Here is a 23,022-nt window from a genome sequence, read left to right on the forward strand (position 1 = left end):
CACACAGCCCAGTGGCCACAAAGCAAAGAGAAAGGTCTCCTTGAAGGAGGGCGCATGGCTTGGCCCTGCTGGGTTCAGGCAACTAGCCTTTCAGTGTCGGGTGGGGGTGGAGAAGGTGAGGAGACATGCACAGGCAGAAATGTCTCATTTACTAATACCCAGCATGGCATCATTTCCAGTTTTATTCAATCTTAAAAACACCAAAATGAAGCCTAATACCTATATCTCCCACCAGCAATTTCTCATTATAGTATCGGAGGCATTGCCTGCAGACTGGGATGTTTACTCACTGTACATATTAAGGCCAAGATCTTCATGCTCCTTGAAGCTAATTCCAGCTTCTTGTAAAACTTCCCTGACAAGCCCAAGACCTCAAGGAGTACCCTCCAGATTCAGCTCCAGGCTGCTTTCCCAGGACCACCCTCCAACAGCTGCCCAGACTCTGCTGGGAGGTCAGGATGCTGGGCCCAAGATACCTGGGAGGGAGCTGCTAGGAGAGGTGGCCACCAGGCGGCTCTGGAGTGTGTGCAAGGGACTGGGTGTGGCGCTGCTGGAGACCACAGGGGAGGCTGGGCTGGCTGACACACCTGCTTCAGAAGCACTAGACCTGGACACAAAGACAGGAGCTCCATTATCCAAAGGTTGGAGGGGTAGACCCTGGCAACATGGGGAGGGGCCAGACTGGGGCCCAGTAAGGATTCAGCAATGGACCTAAGGCTTGAACATTTGGTTTCTTCATCCCACCTTCTAAATTGGCCAGTAGTCCTTCCAGAGTTCAGAAGAACTGAACTCTGAGTTGGCCCAAAAGAAAAACAAAGATCCCACCCAAAAAGAAGTCACATTCCAAAATTGACAGAATCCAGAATTCACCATCTTTCCAAAGCACTAAGTGGACCAGAAAAAAAAGGTGAAGAGGAAGGGAACAGAGCCAGATAGACCACCAAATGGACTTACTTGGTTGTGGTAAGGAGCCCTGTGAGCTCCTTGGCCCCTGTTGACGCCTGCCCCAGTGTCATCATGATGGGCTTCCCTCCCACGGCTGCAAAACAAAACCCCCAGGCTGCCGGTCAGTCCTATTTGGCTCACCTTTCAGATTCCACAGCCAGGCTAAATGCAAGATACTATGGACAAAGACTGGAAGATGAAAAATGCAGAATGATATGAGAGCAGGAAGAGTTGGAGTTATTTTTTTCCCCTTCTGTTTTCTAAACTTCCTGGAATATTTTATTTTTAATTGAGATAAACCAAAAAAACCCCAAATATATGATGCTTTGAGAGTTTCCTCTGATCTTCATCTTGCCATCAGGTCACTTCCCACCTTCCTCATGGGCTACCTGGAGCCCTCTGCTCCAGGCACCACTCATACTGAAGTAGACGCAGAGCGCCAGCAAGCAGCCCCAAGGGGGCAAAGCTACGTGCCCGAGGAGGGCCCAGTCAGTGTTTACTGGGACAGGTCAAGGGAAACTCACCTTCTGGGGCTCCTCCTTGGGAAGGAGTACAAGGCCCTCCAGTTGGGTCTCCTTGGGAGATGAGGGACACCTTGATCTTGGGTCGCTTGGAGGTCTTACTGCCAGACAGAGGACTGGAGGGATGGTGCCGCTTCAGCTGGACCCTAAGGTCCTCTTTCTCTGCTTCCTCCGTTTGTTCTGATGAAATGGGAACTGAGAGATAGAGCTGGGGTAAGGTCCTCCACAGTCTCACAGACACTGGTAGTCCGAACCAGTACAGGTACAGCTGTGTGTGGGGATACACAGAAGTACCAGCCACGCATGGAGTCACACTTCAAAGACAAGGACGCCTGCATTAGTTCCACCTTGCTCAGCCCCACCTGCGGTGGAACTCCACCTTGCCCCTCAGAGAACGGCACCATGCCCATCCCTCACTCTGTCCTGGAGTTGGAAAGAAGGGGGCTCTGAGTTGGGAAAAGGAAGGAGAAGACACCCTGACCTTTCCTAGCAAAGGCCAGCCAAAACACAGAGGCCTCACCACAGTGGATCTAAGGGGCCTCATCACGGTGGATCTAAATGGTGCTTCCCAGACTCAAAAAATGTAATCATTTTCCTGTTTCAAGCCTGCCCCAGTTGGCACAGCTGGAGGGCAGGAAACATTCTAGGAAGAAGCAATGGAGGGCCAGGGTGCACAGCCTTCCCTACCCGGCAGATTTTCACAGGGCTCTGAGTCCCCCTGCTCTAGGAGCCCAGGGTTGAGGGTTTGCTTGCCACACGGAGGACTGCCACAGGACTTCAGGCTGGCTTTAGGAGCTCCTAGGCAAGGGAGCCTTGCCTAGGCATCTCAGCCAAGATACCTTTATGCCTCCTGTCCCAAAGTAACAGGGTAACAGTGGCCCATGTCACAACCTAGTCCCCAGGTCCCTTGTCCTAGGTACAGAGAAAGGGTACCTGTTCACATATAGGCTTTTCGCTCTACTGAGTCAAACAGATTCATTCTGCACATGGCTAAGCCTGGGTATCGCTCAAGCTTCCTCATAGATCCCCCTCTTTAAACCCAGAGCCCCCCAGCCCCTTGTCTTAGCAAAGGCAATCAGGGGTGGGGTGGGGAGAAGGCAGCAGTTACATGAAGGTGGGGGGAGCTGGCATGGGTCACTGTGAGCTATTCCAGACCACAGTCAGGGCATAACCAGCTGGAAGGATTGCTTAGGGGATAAATGTGTCAATTAAAATCTGAATTGGAAAGAGGTTATAAACGGGAAAGGAGCTACAGTCTTATGCTGCTAAGTGGCTCGCAGCGGCCAGGATGGAGGGAGGAAACCACAGGCAGGGAGAAAAACACCCAAGGAAATGCAGGCTCACAGGCAATGGCCACAGGCACTCATGGGAGAAGCAGAGCCAAGAAACACAATAAGAGACAAAAAGAGAAAAACACCATAAGAGGCAAACAGAAAGAAAGGAGAAAAAGCAAAGACAATGGAGTAAGCAAAAGGAGTCCAGGGGGGAAAAAATTGATAGAAAAAGGCAGAGAGGAAAGAACAGAAGGAAACCAAACAGGGACAAATGAGAGGCTGGGGCAGGGGAGCGGCAGAGGGAGGAGGTGAGAAAGAGTAATACTCACCAAAGAGACAGGAGGAGGTGCCGGGAGGAAGAGCTTTCCTCACCAGCATATTTTGTTTCAGAAAAGCAGCAAACTGTGCTGGAATGAATCAGAAAGAATTATAGAATCACAGCCAGCCAGTGAAAGGAGAGACAGAGAGGGAGTAAGAAAAAGATATGAAAATGTTCTAGAAAATGGTCAACAGGGGCTTTCTTTGGAATTACTGCTTTCAGCAGCTCCATGGAATCATCTATAAACTGAAAATATAAAAAAATATAAATGCACCTGCCTCATGGGGCTGTTGCCGAGATCACTGAGCCACAGCAAGTCAAGCAGCAGGAAGAGGCCCTAGCACGTAGTAAGGGCTTCATAAACGTTAGCCACCCTCATCCCCTTTGTCTCTGAGTTCAGCCAAAGCAGAAGCTACAGCTGCTGCTCACCATGATACTCTGGGTCCCATTTCAAACCCAGCTCACCAGTCAGCCTTCCAGAACTTCTTAGATTCTCGAGTAATTAATCCCCCCCTCCAGAGGCACTACAGACCACTGGCTCTCTCTTCGACAAAAGTCTAAGTGGATATCACCCACCTAGAACTTGGCTCTGGCCGCCATTTAAGAAGGTCCAGGTCGCAAAGCATCCACATGGACCCTAGGGCCTGGCCTCTTTTCTGCATCATTCATCCACTCACACTTCTGCTCCTTGTCAGCACCACTCTTAAGGACAATTTCCTTAGAGCTCTGGATTTTATGTCCTTACCCTTTGGATTCACTAAAGGAAACATGGGGGAAGTAAGCAGGTCAGCCTCCTGTCACCTCTGCTCTCTCTACTTGACAGCCAGTTCTGGCTGCTGCCTCTTCCCTTAATCTCAGTTGATACGCGCTCCTGGATACATCATCAAACACCAGTGCCCAAGAGACCTTACCACAGGGCCGCTCAACTGGATCAAAGTAGGGGGAGGGTAGAGCCACTGTTTCTCCTTCTCTCCCTACCCAGTGAACCCTCCCTTCCCTAGAGCTTACATAGCACTCACTGATCTCCAAACTCTAATTTCAATCATACCAGTATTTCCCAGCCTAGTCTAAAACCTATCTGCAGAGACTCCAATAAACCTCACTGAAAGTACCAGTGTGGAGATCTTAACTCTTCAAGAGCAAAACAAAAAAGGGGCATGACGCCTTTTAGGCTGCCCCAGAATCTGACGAATAAGCCAATCACCCTGCTGGCATGACCTGGAGAGTTCCCTGGTTGCAGGAGTGGCTGGGCAGGGCCTGAAACAGAAGCTGTAGCTCCCCCAATTGGGAGTTAGAAAAGCATTTGGGGCCAGTATACGTGTAGTCAGCTCACACAGCCTAACTGTCCAGAACACCAAGGCAAAGCTGTAACCAGTGGGATGATGCAGCCCCTACACACAGACCCGAGTGATGTTTCACCCAGAAAATAGCCCTCGGTATTCCTTTCGCCCTATTTTTGCCTGGACAGAAACGTGGGAATAGTGCCTCTCAAATGCCCCTGGAAAAAGCTGCAGATGCCAATACTTTCCAACCGCCATCTGCCGTCAACTGCAGAGCACAGAACTTGAGAGAGGCCACAGGGCCAGGCACTGGTACCTTGGGCTTGTTTGTGGGCCAGCACAGCTTCTGTCCGCTGCACGTGTCTCTTTAGCAGCTGAGAGCTCCCAATCTGACTGGACTTCTGGGCAGAGGCCACTGGGGTCACCTTGGTCTTAGGACTGGAGGTGGGGCTGCTGGACACACTGGAGAGATCCTGGGCAGGGTGAGAAGGACAGGAGCTGAGCCAGTTGTCTGGGTTTGACCACCAATCAGCATGTCCCTTAGAATTCCCTGGTCAGGAATTCTCCCCGTGGGAACTCACAGGCCTACAGCACTGGCCCCAGCACACAGGTGACCCTAAGAAGCCAAAATGTCAGCTCTGTGGTCCTCATTCCCCAGCAAAAGTGCCCCTTCTCTTTCCGCATTACCTCAGAGCCTGAAGGGGAGGCAGGCAGCCTGGCAGCTGGTGAGGCGGGTCGACTGCCCCTCTCAGGGACCTCAAAGGCCAGGTCCCTGCGGGCCACATCCCGGGGCTTCTTCTTCTTCTCGGCATCCTGGTCCCGAGGCTCAGCACCCACGTGCCCCTCAGCGCGAGTAAGCACACCAGTCAGGAAGTCCACAATCTCATCCTGGTGTAAAGAGAGGCCAATGCAGAGTCTTCAGCTGTGGAATACGAACTTTCCCAATAGTTCCAACTAAAACTGATTACCTTGGCTTTGGCATCGGAGGTGCCAGTCCCTCGCCATGTGCACAAAACCTGGCACAAACCCCAGCCTCAGCCAGAGGCCAGAGGAACCTCTGTGAGGTGGAGTCCTGGAGTGGCGTGCGCCACCATTCCCCCAGTGAACTCATTCTCCCCTGATGCTTTTCCTATACTTTAGCTCATTACTCTCCCCTCCCCTTCTTTCTTTCTTTTCTCTTTCTCTTTGCTTATGATTTAGGGCTACCAGAGGCCCCAGGGGATGCTCCTTACCCCTCAGAGACAAAGAGGCTGCTGCTGACAAGACTGAGCCTAAAAGGCTACAGAAGGGAAGCCTCTGAGAAAATATGCAAAGCAACTGTGTACCTGGATGCACCTGTCCACCATGCTCTGGGTCAACCCTTCTGACTTCTTCTTTGCTTTGCTTATCCTGAGAGACAAAGAGAAGGAAATGTTCACTTTCTAAATATTCCATAGCATCAAGTAGAGGTTATTTTCTACACCCAGGAAGGAAGATTATGTTAGCCCTCAGGCAGGTATTGCAACCTCTCTGAACCTCAGTTTCCACATCTGCAAAACAGAGAACCATAATGCCTCACTTACAGAGTTGAGGGATTGCACAAAAGAGCATATGGAAAGTGCTGGAACTGCAAACTCCAGAAGTGCTATACTTATGGCCTCATGAACCTCACAAGTCCCCCAACACAGGCCCATACCCCAAGAAGTTGTCAAATGACCAAGACCAGAAGGAATTCTCTCAAACATCTCTGGGTAAGAAACTGCCAAGACAGGTGCAAGCAGCTACCCGCTTTAACTCTAGTTAAAGCACACAAATGACTGAATCTCTAAGAGTGAGCATATAAAAAAAGGCGGCCCCATAAATAACACCTCTCTTTCAGTACATTTCATGGAAACATACCTAAAGGCCCTACAGGCAGCTGGCCTTGTAAGTGAGGAAGGGAAGTCTCAATAACTAAAGATGCCTTCATAAAACTCCCAAACTTTGGCTGTTTAAACTCCCAAATATATAAAAAGGGCTTAATACAAATAAAATGTGTTCATACTCATCCTCAGGAAGGAACAAAATGTAAAGAAATGCCTACCCCAGTGAAACCATGATGACAAAGACTATATTTATAGGTTTTCAGAGTATCTTCTCCCCACAAGGTAACTACTAATTACAAAGGGAAAATAGTTACTTCCCGGTGGAGAAACCTGGCAGAGGCCACCTTAACCCATGATCAAGGTTAACATCACCAGAGATAAGACATGTCAATATCGTGTATCTTCTGAAGGGGTGCACTGATGGCATTGCTGCTTCTAAGGCATTGCTGCCAAAAATATATAATATATATCTTCACCCTAATAATTAAAAAATGCCAAAAACTGCCCTGGCTGGTGTGACTCAGTGGTTAGAGCGTCACCCCTCACACCAAAGGGTTTCGGGTTCAATTCCCGGTCAAGGACACATACCTGGGTTGTAAGTTCAATCCCTGACCCTGGTGGGGACATGTGTGGGAGGCAACCAATCAATGTGTCTCTCTCACATCCCTGTTTCTCTCTCTCCTTCCCTCCCTCTCTCTCTCTAAAAAGCAATGGAAAAATATCCTCGGGTGAAGATTAAAAAAAAAAAAAAGACAAAAACCTACATTGAGGGACAGTCTACAAAATAACTGGCCAAGTCTTCACAAGTGTCAAGGTCATGAAAGACAAAGAGGGACCGAGCAGTATTGAATTAAAGGAGACAGAGAGCCATGGCACCAACAGCAACATGTGATCCTGGACTGGATCCTGAACAAGAGACAACTGATACAATCTGAGTCTGTAGGTTAGATAACAAATCATAGCAAAGTTAATTTCCTGACTTTGATAATTATACGCTGGTTATGTAAGATGTTAATATTTGAGAAATCTGGGTGAAGGGTATACAGGAATTTTTTATACTATTTTTGCAACATTTTATAAATCCGAGTTAGTTAAAAATGTAAAAAAAAATGTTTTTTAATGCTCCTTTTCAGATTTAGTCTGAACCAGATCAGCCTATAGCTAGCCACCTCATTGGCATCTCTCCAACACTACAGCATGGGTCTCTCGTAGCCCTGTGGGGCCTACCCACCTGAGGTTATCGTCAGCTCCCCCAACCACCACCAAACTGTTCTCAGCCCGAATCTTCTCCCGGAAGTCCTCCATGGCTTCAGGGTGACACTGCAGGGAATTCTGACCAATGACAAAGAGGACTGGAGTCTTCATATCCAAGAGAGGATCATCCACATCCTAAAACAAGTACAGAGCTCACAATCAGCCAGTTCATAGTCACCGAGCACTGCCCTGGCCGGTCCACTCAGGAAGTCAGCTGGGCTGCCGCAGTCACTACACACCAACTTGGGTGACACATGCACTCCCTACTCTCACCTGCCTAGCAATCAATGGTGTCCCATGCTTACCCCTCTGGGGCCATCCACGGTAAGCAGAGGGAACCCAAGGCAGACAACCGCAGTGACATACTCCATCACCGACACCTAGAAATAATGGAACAGTTCGTCTCAAAGGCAATTGCCTTCCTACCCAGAACCAGAGTTGGTCCAGACATACAGCCAGCCCCATCTACTCCTTCCCGTCTCAACCCCTAGGAGTAGCAGCCATGGTGGAAGCAGTAAGAGCACAGAACACAGATGTGCCATTCTACAAGTAGCCACACCTGGAAAACTGGGGCCCTGAGAGGACCCCAGCAGAGGCTGAACCACAGGATTGGAGGTTTAATATTTCCATCCTGTCAATGCCCTAGACTAGAGGCCTCCAGCTCACTCCCCGCCCCATCCACGCTTACCAAAAATACAATCAGGAAAACAAAATGCTGCTCTTCTCCCTTAAGAAAATCTCCCCCTTTTGAACTTAATGGGTAACTCCTAGGTACTCCAATTTCTTAGAGAATTTGCTGTCCTGGGACCAGGGTTACAAGGAGATAGCCTTTTCTCATGGCCTGAGATGTCATATTTCACTAGACCACATTAAGCAGCACAGACTTCGCTTACTTGATCCTCTCGAGAACTGGGGCTCTGGACAAGTCAAGGACACTTATGCAAACTTTTATACATGCAAATAATATGTAAAATAATAAAGGTTCCTTGATGTCTTGGAAATGGGCAGAACATGGACACAACAGCAAATTCCAGAGCTATTAAAAATTTTGCCTGCTAGAATTTTGTTTTGTTTTAGGTGGAAGAATAATGCTTATATTTTGGGGAAAAAAGGAATTATTTTTCACAGATACATGCTGAAATACATATGAATGAAATGATATATTTGGGATTTTCTTCAAAGTATCAGCGGAGAGAAAATGGGCAGGGGTGAGACGAAAAAGCCTAGCTATGAGCTGACCACTGGTAAAGCTGGGTGAGGGCCCAAAGGGTTTACTAAACTAGTCTATTCTCCCTTTAAGTTTCCATCTAAAATTTTCCACAATGAAGCTAAAAGTTTGTCTTTTGCAGTTTAAAATGTAATTATGTAGGTCTGGCACCTAGCACTGTGCCGGAAACATAAAAGAGGACTCCACCATGGCCAGCAGTGATAGCAGCAGCATTCTATCCCAGAACAACCTCCAAATGAGGTCAGAATTACTTACGTGACAGGCCACCAGAGCTCCTGTGTTCCAGCCAATCAAGATAATGGGTTTGTGGGGGAAATGGCTGTGAATCTTTGTGGAAAGAGAAAGAAGAAAAGACAGTTAGACAGGAGGCTAACGACAGTTAGACAGAAGCCCAGAGGCTGGGTGTGCCTCCGTGAACTCAAGTAGGGGCAGGCTCACCTCTAGCACTTTGCTTCTCACGGCCCCAATCATATGCTCAAGACACTGCAGAACGCCTACCCCACTTCCATTGTTCAGCAGGTGGGTGGCTACAGGGATGACCTAAAGGAAGGAAGTGGCAGCCATGCCAGTAAAGGTTAAGTTTCAAGTCTTCTCTCAAATCTGCTTAACCTACCCTAGGTTCCATCAACCCTGGATAAGCACCACTCAAATTCCAAAAGAAAAGACAGTTGGAAAACTCCATATTTAAGTTCATTCATTTTGGCCCCCCGCTGCATTTTGTCTGCTCAATCCTCTAAGACTATATTTCCACCCAAGACAGAGTTCCTTTTGTCCCCACACATACCTTGCCTAAGCAGGAGAGCTGAGACTGCCAGAAGCGGTGGCGGCGCGAGGTGGGAAACGCAGAACTGGAGGGCCCGGAGGAGGCAATGAGAATGAGCGGAGAGCCAGGGAGTTTGCTCTATGGAAAAAGAAAGCCACCAGAGAACCAGGGAGTGAGAGGGTTCCTCCACGAAATCCCAAGTGTCCCCCTACCTTCTTACCCCAACCAATGCTGATCTGCCTATGAAACTCTGTTGAGCATTATACGCAACCAGTTATCAATGAAAAAAGTTAAACAAGCCACTTACTATCCTTTTGCCAAAGTTCTAAGACCAGATTTTAAAATTCCATGGACCATGGTTAAGTCCTGAGCCACCCAACTTACTGGTTTGTTATGAGAAAGCACCCCCACAGCAGGGTCCCAGGGCCTCTTCAGCAGGAGGGACAAGGCCTCAGCTCCTGCAGCCCCGGTCTTCGTGTTGGACGACACAAGCATCCGGTCAATCAAGGTAGGGATCTAGAAGCAAGGAAGAACAAAGGTGCTTCCAGTGTGAAGCAGGAGACCTGCTCACCAGCAGCAACCAGGCAGAGCAGAGCTCCACTCTGACCCAGACAGACTTCAACTATGCCTCTCAAACTTCCCTCAGGAACAAAGATACAATTAAGTGGATGGTTGAAAAGTATGCCTCCTGCCATTAAAGGTAAATGGGTACAATCCTTTGGAAAGACACCTGGTGATATGTATCAGGAAACTTAAATTTATTCCTACCCCTTCCCCAAAGGATTCTAATTCCGAGAACCTTTCCTAACAAAATATATCAGAGAGCCCTGGATGGCATGGCTCAATGGTTAGGGCATCAGCCTGTGTACCAAAGGGTCACTGGTTCAATTACCACTCAAGGGCATGTACCTGGGTTGCAGGTCTGATCCCTGTCCCTGGTCAGGGCATGGCCATGTGGGAGGCAACTAGCGGATGTGTCTGTCTCACATCAATGTTTCTCTCTCTCTCCCTTCTTTTTCACTCCCCCTTACGCTCTCTGAAAATCAACAGAAAATATATCCTAACTCCTTGGGTTAAGATTAAAAAATATGTGTATGTATACACACACACACACACACACACACACATATATCAGAGATACATGCATGTGTGCACTCACACAGGATGAGGATCACACAAAAGACAAATTCACTCTCAATAACCAAAAAAACAGAAACAACCTAAATATATATATGAGAGTAGTTAAGCAAAATTATCTACATAATTCAATATTAAGGGTTAATTCAAAATGTTTTTAAAAATCTGTAGTAACATAAGGAAATAACTTTGCTAAAATGTTAAAGATAAAACAGAAAATGTAAAAATTATCTCTATTCAGAAAAAAACGTTAATATGCCAAAATGTTAACAGTGATCTTTATGGAGTTATGGCCAACAGACACATGAAAATATGCTCAATATCACTAATCATCAGGGAAATGCAAATCAAAACTATAATGAGGTATCACCTCACATCTGTCAGAATGGCTACCATCAATAAATCAACATACAACAGTGTTGGCAAGGATGTGGAGAAAGGGGAACCCTTGTGCACTACTGGTTGATTGTAAACGGTGTAGACGCTATGGAAAACAGTATAAACTACCACATGATCCAGAATTTCCACTTCTGGGTATTTATTCAAAGAAATCCAAAACACTAATTCAAAAAGATAATGCACCCCTATGTTCACTGCAGCATTATTTACAATAGCCAAAATATGGAAGCAACCTAAGTGTCCATCAGTAGACAAACAGATAAAGAATATGTGGTACATACACACAATAGAATATTACTAAGTCATAAAAAGGAAAGAAATCTTGCCATTTGCAAGATAGACCTAGAGGATATTGTGCTGAGTGAAATATGTCAGTCAGAGAAAGACAAATGCCATATGATTTCACTTATATGTGGAATCTAACAAAACAGAATAAATGAAAAAACTAAACTGAAACAAACTCATAGGTACAGAGAACAAACTGATCGCTAGATGGGTGGAGGATTAGGGGATGGGTGAAAAAGGGGAAGTGATTAAGAAGTACAAGTTGCCAGTTATAAAACAGTAACAGGGATGTCAAGTACAGCATAGAGAACAGAGTCAATAATATCATAATGACTATGTATGCTGTCAGATGGGTAGTATACTAGACTTTTCAGGGTGATCACTTTGAAAGGTATATAAAAGTCTAATCACTACAATGTACACCTGAAACTAATATAATATTGTAGGTCAACTATAATTTTAAAAATAAATAAAAAGTAGTTAACAACAACAAAAAGAATGTGAAGGGCTTACTCTAGGCACAGATAGCCTGAAGTCGAGGGTTCAAGTACGGAAGGAAGATACAAGGCTAGAAACATAGGGCCAAACCAAAAAAAATTTTCACCACCCCCTTTCTTAGTTCCTTTTTTTTTTTTTAAATCCTCACCTGAGGATATGATTTTATTGATTTTAGAGAGAGGGGAAGGGAGAAAGAGAAACATGGATATGAGAAAGAAACATCAATCGGTTGTCTCTCATACGTTCCCTGACTGGGGATTGAACCCGAAACCTAGGTGTGTGCCTTGACCGGAAATCGAACCCACAACCTTTTTGGTGTACGGGACGATGCTCCAACCAACTGAGCCACCGGTGGGGGCCATTTCTTTGTAACTTACTCTATAACTCTAAGCTACTCAACACCTTGAGGCAGAGGATCTGATCTGATTAGACTTTAAAAGCTTTCATGAGGCAGTGGAGTACACCTCTGGAAAAAAAAAAAAGCCTTGCAACTCACTTTCTGTCAATACAGAATGCTTAGAAATCATTAATCAACAACCAACTTCTCTGTGAGAGCTAAGCTGACCAAGCTTCCCCAGTCTTCCCAGCTTTGCATCTCTCTCAACAGACAATTAAGAGGCTGGGTCTACATCTTCTCTGCTCCCTTCACAAGGGATCTAATGGTGAAAGGGGCTGGGCCAAGAGCAAGATACCATCCACCAACATTTTCATCCAGCAGGTAACACTAAAAGTTCCGGGAAACAAGCAAAATATTTCTTGTGAATATGACAGTCATGGGAAAACAAGAGTCTGATGGAACTACTGCTGAAAGCACAGCCTGGCGTGGACAGCACCTCAGTCTGGGGCCCTCACTGACTGGTACTAGAGTGTCCTTAGCCATTCCTGCTAGTCCACATGGTGACCTGGCCGCAGCAACTGTGCACACCTGTGGAGTCCCCCCAGAGGTCTGTCACGCTCATAAAACCTGGACACCACTTCATTCACTTGGGAATGTTCAGACTGTAACTTAAATAAGGAAGCAATGCAAACTTCCTTACAAGGGGGAATTACACTGCAGTCGTGCTGGCCATGCAGAGTAAGGCAGGCACTAGCAAGTGGGATCCTGGCGCTACCAGCACTCTCGTCGTGGAGCAGGAGCCAGTGTTACACCTTTTACATGGGTAGAGTCTGTGAAGAACATTTCAAATGACTGAAATACTCTTAGGCTGCCCCTCTCTTCTGGGTCCCATCTTGTCCCCACCCCCCACCCACCATTCACCTTCTGGGCCCAGGTTTCTACTGTGGAGCAGCAGCAGCAGCAGCAGCAAAGGGGACGGCTAGAGCTACCTTTCCATTTGTCTCTTTCTCCACTAGAAAAGAGAGTCTATCAGAGTAGGGGGCATTTCTGGTTTGCCCACCCCAGTGCCTGACATATTATAGGCACAAAATAAATTATTTGTTGAATAAATTACTATCAAATTTCCTACCAGGAATATCATTATTGCATCTAGTCCTGAATTTTATTTCTGCACTAAAACAGTCTGCTTTTGCTCTCAAACTCATCCTCCTTCTACTGAAAAGCACATAGAAAACAATGAACCTGAAAATTTGGGGGTAGTACTGGGGGAAGCTGTTGGCCAGGCAAATAATAGCAACGAAATGGGCCAGCTTTCCACAAAGAAGAAAGAAAAACTTAAGGGGAAAAAAAGTCAAGAACTGAATTAATCCAAGCTGTCTGAGGCTACTTTGGAAAGGAGTAAAATGCTCTAAAAATTTCAAGAACCTATAAGCTTATATAATTGTTAACAGTCGCTGTGGGCTTACTTGGCCAAATTTTGTGCCAAGTACTTTATATGGATTAACTAATTTAATTTTCATAGAAACCTTAGATAGATATTATTATTGGCCATGTATTAGAGATGAGGAAAGTGAGACACTAATCCAAGATGAAATAGTTCACTAGTGATTGCTATGAGATGAGCCAGGCAGTATGCCCCAGAACTGGTTCTCTACCACACTGAACAGAGTCCAGGGCAGTACCTGAAATCACAAGAAACTGGAATCATGAAAACAAAACAGTTTAACTTTGTGCAATACTGTCCCAGTGAGAAAGCAGAAAAATGTAGATATGCTTTATAGAGAATTATTAAAGTCAAAGTGTTGCTACTGGAGGCTCAGCCCATAATGAGGAGAGACTGAGTCATGAATGCCCCTCCCTGCTCTGGACACCTCCCCATCTCCCACCCTTGCACTCTGAGTTCATGGGTCTGCTTCTGGTCCCTTCTCAACACTCTTGCCTAGTAAACCCTTCATCTTCTCTGTAATAATTCAATTCTTTTCTCACCTCACCTCAGAGGTGACTCAAACCACAAGCTGCAGGGCTGGAGAGGTTACAAGTGTACTATGGTTTTCAAGCCCACACTTCATCCTGGAGCCAGCATGGTTGAAGACGTTTACACCAGACGAAAATGTGAAATGATACCATGTCTCCTATTTTAATAGCAAACCTGACAGATTCAGTCATGCCCTCCTGCTAACCAAGCAATGACCTTGGCGACCCCACTTCCTGAACCCACAGCAAAGGCAGACGCCAATCATAGCCTTACCTTCCCTTTCAGTGTCTGCAAAGCATCCAGGTAGGCCGCCAGCATGGGTAGACTCAAGGTCTCCACTAGGGTGGTATGCAGCCACTGGATCAGCTTGGTGTCCCAGCTCACACTTGCCAGGGCCTGCCGCACTCTCCTCGCACACTTGTCCACTGCAACGCGACGTAGCACTGGCTCATTGCAAGCCTGAAAGATGGATATGGACCAATAAAACATGAGGTCCACCTTGTCAGCAATGGGGGAGGGGGACACACTGTGGGCAGCTTTCTGGAGTCTCACCCCTTCGTTGGCCAAGCGGGCAAGCCGGTCAGACTGCAGAGCTTTGAGGATCTTGTTGAATAGCTTGTTCTGGGCCATTGTCCAGCCCGTTCTGTAAGGGAAGCTCCGAGGAATTAAAGTCAACCCTGGGAACACTCCATGCATGTACACTGTACAAGGATTATGGCATGTCTTGTGTTCCCACTTAGGAATAGCATACCTTGAAGTAGCTCTGCCTAAGTCCATGGAGCTAAAGCACAAGACCGAGATTCTGGTCCCAGTCTGCCAATGAGCCACCTCAGCATACACTCATATTAATAAATACACTACAAGTCAAGTCAGTCATGATGAAGTCTTTTTAGTGCTAGCCAAGCTAATTATTTACCTAGTGGCTAAAATAATCCACGGTTAAATAAAAGCATAGCTCCATTGCACAGACACATTTGAATTTCACAAGATTAGTATTTCACACAAAAAGGCACACAAGATGAGCAAGCATTTTAGTGTACTAGAACCCCATACTAAGATAAAAAGCCTATTTAAATTAGCTTCAGGAATAGAAATATAACAAGTGAAGTGGCTATTCTCCCACCTTTCTCCCTTTTCCACCATGTATTTTTTTTCTTTCTGTATATCACCCAATTAACAAATTTAATTTTTAACGTCTGCACCATGTGAGTTAACACTGCATCATCTCAGCACAGGACACAGGCATACACTTCTACCCTGCTTGTGGATGGCGGAATGTGCCCTTCTCGAACTCAGCTGTGAACCCCTGCAATTAGAAACCCATCCCACTGCCCTGCCCCCACCTGTCATACCCTGTACAGTGAAGTGGAGCTTACTGAAGTCCCCCTCCACTCCACTCCTATCAATCTTAATTACTCTGAGACCCCAACACTGGGCAGTAATCTTCCTAAAGACACTGAGAGAAAGGTAATAGAAGATGCCCAATTAGTATTTGTTTACCAAATCTCCCAGCCATAAAATAAATTAGTAATAAGATTACCTTTAAAAAAAATTTTAAGTAGGTGCCAGACCCAAATGAGAAGCTGGAACAAGACCAAGGTAGCAGTTCAAACCAGCGGGGATAAAGGAAGTGGGGCCAAGACAATAAGTAACCGAATAGGAAAAGAAACCCTGGGCCCCTACAAAATAAATTTCAAGTGGAATAAAAAGTTAAATATCAAAAAATAAAATTACCAAAATACTAGAAGAAAGAGTGATATCTACCTACCTACCTATCATCTATCTTAGAGTAAGTAAGACCTTAAGTGTGACCTAAAACCTAGAAGCCATGAAAGAAAGACAAATGTAACTACATAAGTATTTCAAACTTCTATGAAAGAAAAAAATGACAAATCATAAACAAAGTCAAAACACCTGCCATTTCATTAAAATAGAAAAAGCCACTAGAAAATTAAGAAAAAAACAACTCAACTCAAAACAAAAACCGGACAAAGAACATGAAAAGGCAGTTCACACACAAAAAGTATAGTCAACCCTGTTCAAAATCAAATATGCAAATTAAAATATTATTTTTCACCTATCAAATGGGTAAAAATTAAGGAGTTTAATATTACTCTGTGTTGTGAGGATGTAAGAAGATAGGTGTCTCCTTACTTTGCTGATGGAAATATAAATTAGTACAACCTTTTGGAAAGTCAATTTGGAAAATCACTTTTGGAAAGAAATCTATCAACAAACCTAAGTCAGATCATGTCCCTCTGCTCAAAGCCCTTCAGTGGCCACGTATCAATCTGCTAAAAGTCAAAATCATTGCCAGGCTGTCTGGACCCCACTCCCCGCCTCCCAAGTCCCAAATCTCTGAATATCAAACTACAACCAAGCCTGACCGGATCCTGATGAAGCAGCAGGAACAAGCCACACTGTCATCCACAACAGCCCGACTTCTGAGCTTCGCCACACTGCACCCCCAAACCCAGTTCTGCATGTTCCCAAATCACAGCCAGGCCCCGGTCATCCCTTCCCTCCAGGGAACAATGGCTCCCTTTCCACCTCCTTCAGGTCATTGCTCAGATGTCAACCTCTACTGTGGCTTCCCTGGCTCACCTCTATTTATAAAACTGTCAATACCCCACTTCCACCCCGCTTCCCTATCCCGATTCCAGCCATACCATCATCTCACGTCTATCTGTTTTATTTATTTCTTTAGTCTGTCTCCCTCTGCAAGAATGTAAAGGCCAAGATGGCTGGGGCTTTTGTTGGTTTTGTTTAAGTGGTAGATTCCCAGCATGCAAAACAGTATCTGACACACTGCAGGGACTTGACATCTGCTGAATAAATAAATGGATAAACTGTGTGCATATGACATTCTACGTCCTATAAACAGCTGAGGGCAAACTCAAACCCTCACCACACTTAGCCCTTGGGGACTGAGCTGCAGAAGACACTGAAACATGACTTAGGTGCAACTAACTTGAGCCTTTCAGCATCGCAGGGTGGCCAAACAACTTCAATGCCTCTTACTTTACAACAGACCAGCATCCTTCCCATCACGCCCCACCAGAAGGTACCTACTTTCCACGACTCATCTAAGAACACCAGTAACGTGGTGCAGTCACCATGAAGAGGGAGGATAAACTACCCTTTGCAATTCACTTTGCACAGCTGTCCCACTGACCTTGGAAAAAGTAAATACCCTCTAGAAAGCAGGAAAATATGGCCCAACTTCCTTTTCTTCAGTAAAATAAAATCTCACCTTCATTTTGCAACTGATCAGAGTTATACAGTCCAGAAGAACACTCACTCTAACCAGCTCTGCAGTGAAGAACCAGATGTGTGCCTCAGCCTCGACTGTGAAACAGACATGGATGTCTACAGTTCCTCTAGCAATAAAAACTCTGGTGAGCTGATTACCGATGGAAGCAAAAGCTGTAAGAGAGCAGCTGAAGTCCATGATCAGAGAATTCTTCAGCTTTCCTTGCTCCACTAAATCCTTTCTCAACCTCCAAACCTTCCACCCTTCATGGGGACCAGAAGCAGTCTTGGGTTTCTGAGAATTGTCTTTTTTCTTATTTTCCCCTAGTTCTCTTGGCTTATTCCTGCTACCTCATCAGGATCCAGTCAGGTTTGGTTGTAGTTTGATATTCAGAGATTTTGGACTTGGGAGGCAGGGAGTGGAAGCTTCAATTCAAGTGTTGGGACTCAGGACACCCTGGATCCAGGAAGGCTTATGGGAATCAGCTGGTTCACATTACTTAAAAGCACAAAACACATGAGTAGCATCTCTCTGGGCTTGGGGATCTGGTGGTAGGGGAGGAGACAGGATATTCACAAACAGTTTAAAAAGCTCTCTGGAGCCCGGCCAGCATGGCTCAGCAGTTGAGCATCGACCTATGATCCAGGAGATAGCAGTTCGATTCCCAGTCAGGGCACATGCCTGGGTTGCAGGCTTGATCCCCAGAAGGGGGCGTGCAGGAGGCAGCCAATGAATGACTCTCTCTCTCATCATTGATGTTTCTATCTCCCTTTCTCCATCTCCCTTCCTCTCTCTGAAATCAGTAAAAACATATTTAAAAAAAAAATAAAAAAATAAAAAGCTCTCTGGAGATACATGGATTTATTTCCATATTAACATACCTCTTTGTTTTTACTGGCTGGTTTTGTCCTATTGGTGGGCATTTAGGTTGTGTCCCTTTTACTGCTCTTATAAGCAGCTGCAGGAATCACCCCTCCTTTCCCCACAACACACACATGCACACATCTATCTCCAACTTTATGTGGCTGTGGGAGTATCTCTGAAGGATAAATTTCTTGACGTGGAAATGAAAGATCAAAGGCTATCTATGTTAAAATTTTTGAATTTCTAGTTCTGTGAAAATATGTGTAAAGAACTTGTGACATCTTGAAAGGGGTATTACACTGCAGCCTTACCCCCAGCAATAATGCTCATTTGTAGGTTAGACAGCAATACAATTCCTTCATGTTCAACAATCTCTTAAGCTTTCTCAAAGCCTATTGATTATGTTGCAAACTTTAATTCCAAAGACAGCAAGTGAAAAGGCATAATTTATGAGGCCCCAACAGCATTTCCAAAATTATCCTGTTCTTTATTATGTAACAGGCTGTTTTCTCCATTTGTTTTTCTTACTCTATATTTATTCTGAATCCCAAAATGATGGCACCAAGGAAAATGATGTGAACAAAATGGGGAGGGGTGAGAAAGCTATTTAGAAATTACTCCTATACATCAATGACAACTAAAATTAAATTAACAAACCACAATGTTGGGAGTCTAAAATCCCTGAAAAAGTCTTAGTATTATTGCTGGATATACAAAAAAGTGTCAGCTTTGTGGAAGGCTGGAAAATTAAGTGGGTGGGGAAAAAAAAGATCTAACCTAAGATTAAGATAAAGAGCATGCAAAAGATATAATTAAGGAAAATTTTAAAAACAGGAGACAGAATTTTAAATACATGTCTAAACAGTCAAATAGCTGATGGGAACTGTAGTGAGTCAACCCAGTCCCCCCACCTAAACCTATTCCATTTTCATGAGTATAGAAACACCTAGTCTCCTTTTCTTAGAAAAGATCAGATAACCTCATGGTCCCCATGCTCTGACTGATCCTGAATGATGTGACCTCTGGTTCATCTTATCCAAAGCAGCCAAAAAGTCTCATCGGTGCTAGAAAAGCCTAACATTTTTAAAGGTAATTATTCTTTCTCTGATAGAGACTAATTTTCCAAGGGAGACAAATTCAATATTAAAATGTTTAAAGAACTTTTTTTAAAACCAGAAGTCAAACAGAAAGAGACAAAGAACATCCAGAGAGATGAAATAGGTCACACTTACTTTTCCAGATTATAAAATTTTTGCTTAAACATAAGGAGAAAGGAAGGAAAGAATGAAGAGGAAAGAGAGACAGGGAGGGAGAGAATGGGAAGGGAAATAAACAACACAAAGATCTTAGACTCAAAATTTCAAACATTGATTAGAGCAAATTTAGAAAAGGAGAATGGTTTTCTTTTGGCTGAATTCAGGGAAGTTTTGATTTCTAAGATAAGAAAACCTGCTTTAGGACACTAGATTCTTTTACTGAAATACTGGAAATGTCCTAAAATCCATTTGAGCAATGCTGAGACATATCATGTATCAAGTATTTTATTGAATGTCTTTCAAAAACTGTGCATCTAATTAAACTTGACATTTGAAAAACACTGGGGGGGGGCGGGAGCTGATCCAACTTCTTCAGGACAACATTACCACCCCAGCAAAATGTAAATCATTTTCAAAGTTCTTCAAGTCACACAACTTTGGCATGCAGACACAGAAACAGGATCTAGACTGGAGGCCAGCAAACCTTTTTTATAATCGACTAGAGAGTAAATATTTGAGTCTGTACATCATATGGTCTGTCACAACTATTCAACTCTGTGGTCATAATGCAAAAGTAGCCATGGACAATACGTAAAAGAATGGGCATGACTGGTCCAATAAAACTGCACTTATAGACAATCACATTTGAATTTCATGTGTTTTCTTTTGATTTTAACCACTTAAAAATGTGAAAACCATTCTTAGTTCATGGGCTGTTGTAAAAACAAGCACTGGGCCCCATGTAGTGCCTGGGCCCTGGCTTGCTAACCCTGATCTAGACAATTCAATCAGTCAGAGAAGAGATTTAAACTGTTTCACAAAATCTCAGGCATTACTAAAGAAAGTCAGAGTCGGTTGGGGGGGGGGGTGCTTCATTTTCTATACACAGAAAGTTATCTGAGGGCAGTTACTATTGAAATAATTCAAGAGGGGAAAGCAGGGCACTAACAAAGAAAATTAAGTTTCTGACTCCACTGAAAGATCTCTGAGGAAAAACAAATTTCTGGTCCCATAGCCCATGAGTTTTTTAATATGGGAAACTGTAATTTTACATGATTTTATACAGGAAGAAAAGAAGCAGCAATTTAACAATTAAGTCAAGGGAAAGAATGGCAACAAGATGATTACAATCAGAGCAGAGGGAACTACTGCAAGTTCCAAACGGGTTACGGATCCAGAGTTCCAGAGTTCGGGGATAAGGTCATAAAATGGTGACCTCTGAAAGTGAAGCCAGTAAGTAGCATCAAATAATAAAATTAGCTGTGTGCAAAAGTGACCTACCTGAAGAGATGGTTTGTAAGCCTGTTGCTAATGAGAAGGACGCCTCCAAAATCTCATCAGACACTAAAAAACAAATAATCTGAGATAAACTGAGCGCTAATTAACCATATCAATCTATGGTAATGTCATAACAGAAGGATGGAGGTCCCCATGGAGAAAAACAAGGCAAAGGCAAGAATCTGTCAGTATTTCTCTGCAGGGCTGGGCAGGTGAAGGTGTGCCCTGCCTACTCTGTAAGCCCTTCTTACTTTGAGGAAAGATGGGTACATCCAGCTACCTTGCTGAATGAGGCCTCCAGAGCAGACTCTGCACTTGCCATCTACTCTGGAATAAAAGGGCTTCCCAGGCTCTCCTACTGAGAATCGGTGCTCTGGCCAGGTCAACCCGTGTCCCATCTGCCTTACAGTTTGTTGTATCTGTCCTTGTAAATTAAGAAACTGGTATTCATATGTATTATTAAGTCTCTGATGACTTTGGTAAGTATAAAAAGTTCTCCCAAACCTCCTGATCATGTCCAGGGGTGAACTGATAAAAAACTTCATGCAGCTCTCCCACGCAGTTTCTGAAACTGCACACTGAGGACACCACAAAGGGACATATAACGTGTGGGGTCACCTTGTTCAGCCACTGACTGCCCTGTTTACTGCCCTTAAAAAGAGGGTAGAGTAGCCGAGAACACTGGGCTCTGGAGGTGGACTGCCTGCTCTGAACAAGTCCCTGCTCCATCACTTCCTAACTAAGATTTCTCAGCCATCCTGAGCTCAGTTTCTCCATCCTGTGAAACAGAGATGAAGAAGGGATATACCTGGAAGAGTTGCTGTGAGGATTAAGAGATCATGGACATGAAGCACTTGGCACAATGCCTGGCACCTAGAAAGCACTTGACAAATGGTAGTTCTTTTTTGTTACTACCACTGTCACTATTTTTTATTATTAACTGCAACAACAACGATAAACCATTTTGCTGAATTCACTGACTCTGGTAATATCCCAGCAGTTATCTTCACTCATAGCAGTTTTCCTCTTTATCCGAAGCTCTGGAGAGCATTTCCCCTTCTTAGGGCACAGCGTTAATTCCAATTCAAGGCCCCAAACAACTTCTCCACAAGCTCTTCAAAGTGCAGAGCTGCTCCTCCTCTAACAGCTCCCACCTTGATCACACAAGCATACCTGTTCAGCCTCATTCCCGGCTTCCAACCAGACTTATAAATTGTGACAACTGCCTCAAACGTTCCTACCCTTCTTCCTACAGAGTGTCCCCTTTCTCTCCCATTATGATAAAATAAGACCTCTCTAACATTACGGTAAGTGCTCCAGCTACCAACTCCTGTGTAAAGATTTTAATATTCCCTTACACATGGCAGATAGACAGAGAGCCATGAGGGACATGCAAATTAAAACCACAATACGATGTCACTTCACAACCTCTAGAATGGTCATAATAAAGACAGATAATAAATGTTGGCAAAGCTGTAGAGAAATTAGAACTCTCTTACACTGCTGGTGGGAGCATAAAATGGTGTAGTCCCCTTGAAAATCAGTCTAGAAAGTCCTCAAAAGTTAAATATGGAGTTACCATATGACCCAGCCATCCTACTCCTAGGTAAGTATGCAAGAGAACGGAAAACATATGGCCACACAAAAACAAGTACATGAATATTCACAGCAGCATATTCATAACAGCTAGAAAGCGTTAGCAATCCAAATACCCATCAACAGATGAATGGATAAACAAAATGTGGTAAAACCATACAATGGAATATCACTTGGCAATAAAAAGGAATCAAGTACTGACTCACGCTACAACATGCATGAACCTTGAAAACATTACACTGAGAGAAGCCAGACACAAAAGTCACATATTGTATGATTCCATTTATATAAAATGTTCAGAATAGGCAAACTTAGGGAGACAGAAAAGAAATTAGTGGTTGCCAGAGGCTGGAGGGGTTGGGAGGAAATGGGAAGTGACTGTTAATGAAGTTCCTTTTTGGGGTGCTGAAAATGTTCACTAAGTTGATTGTGGTGATGAAATACTAAAATGTACACATAAAATAGGTGAGCTGTATGGTATATCAGTTTTATCTTCATAAGGTTGTTATGCAATAAGCAAAAGACAAATGTTCGCCAAATGAACAATGACAAATGACCTGGAGAGGAGTATGGGGTCCCTGGGTCAGTAGGAAGTGTGGTAACAAGACAGCAGACTCATGACAATGGGTTACAGTATTCCCTCAAAACCGCAGACTGAAAATCTACATTAAAAAGCCACTCAAATCAAACGTCTGTTAGCTTTTCATGTGACTCCA

The 23,022-nt window shown here is 44.5% G+C and overlaps 1 protein-coding gene across 6 annotated transcripts in view; it reads right to left on the reverse strand.

Annotated features, from left to right (window-relative positions):
* The window catches only part of KANSL3 (KAT8 regulatory NSL complex subunit 3), a 36,991-nt gene that overhangs the window by 8,886 nt on the left and 5,083 nt on the right, over positions 1–23,022 (reverse strand). For 5 of the 6 annotated variants that reach the window (XM_087823699.1, XM_016219239.2, XM_016219238.2 and 2 more), the window contains 14 exons: positions 14,612–14,702; positions 14,333–14,518; positions 9,813–9,944; positions 9,450–9,566; positions 9,104–9,205; positions 8,921–8,992; positions 7,743–7,817; positions 7,415–7,572; positions 5,665–5,728; positions 5,027–5,227; positions 4,656–4,812; positions 1,470–1,661; positions 955–1,039; positions 477–607 (listed from right to left, as the gene is read on the reverse strand). In XM_087823699.1, the coding sequence (XP_087679825.1) occupies positions 477–607; positions 955–1,039; positions 1,470–1,661; positions 4,656–4,812; positions 5,027–5,227; positions 5,665–5,728; positions 7,415–7,572; positions 7,743–7,817; positions 8,921–8,992; positions 9,104–9,205; positions 9,450–9,566; positions 9,813–9,944; positions 14,333–14,518; positions 14,612–14,702 (1,763 nt within the window). Of the gene's footprint in view, positions 1–476; positions 608–954; positions 1,040–1,469; positions 1,662–4,655; positions 4,813–5,026; positions 5,228–5,664; positions 5,729–7,414; positions 7,573–7,742; positions 7,818–8,920; positions 8,993–9,103; positions 9,206–9,449; positions 9,567–9,812; positions 9,945–14,332; positions 14,519–14,611; positions 14,703–20,713; positions 20,777–23,022 lie in introns of all 6 variants that reach the window. The other variant, XM_016219241.2, reaches the window with a different exon arrangement.

Source organism: Miniopterus natalensis, chromosome 13 (assembly GCF_054644295.1).
Source record: "Miniopterus natalensis isolate mMinNat1 chromosome 13, mMinNat1.hap1, whole genome shotgun sequence".
In the NCBI taxonomy this organism is placed as follows: domain Eukaryota; kingdom Metazoa; phylum Chordata; class Mammalia; order Chiroptera; family Miniopteridae; genus Miniopterus; species Miniopterus natalensis.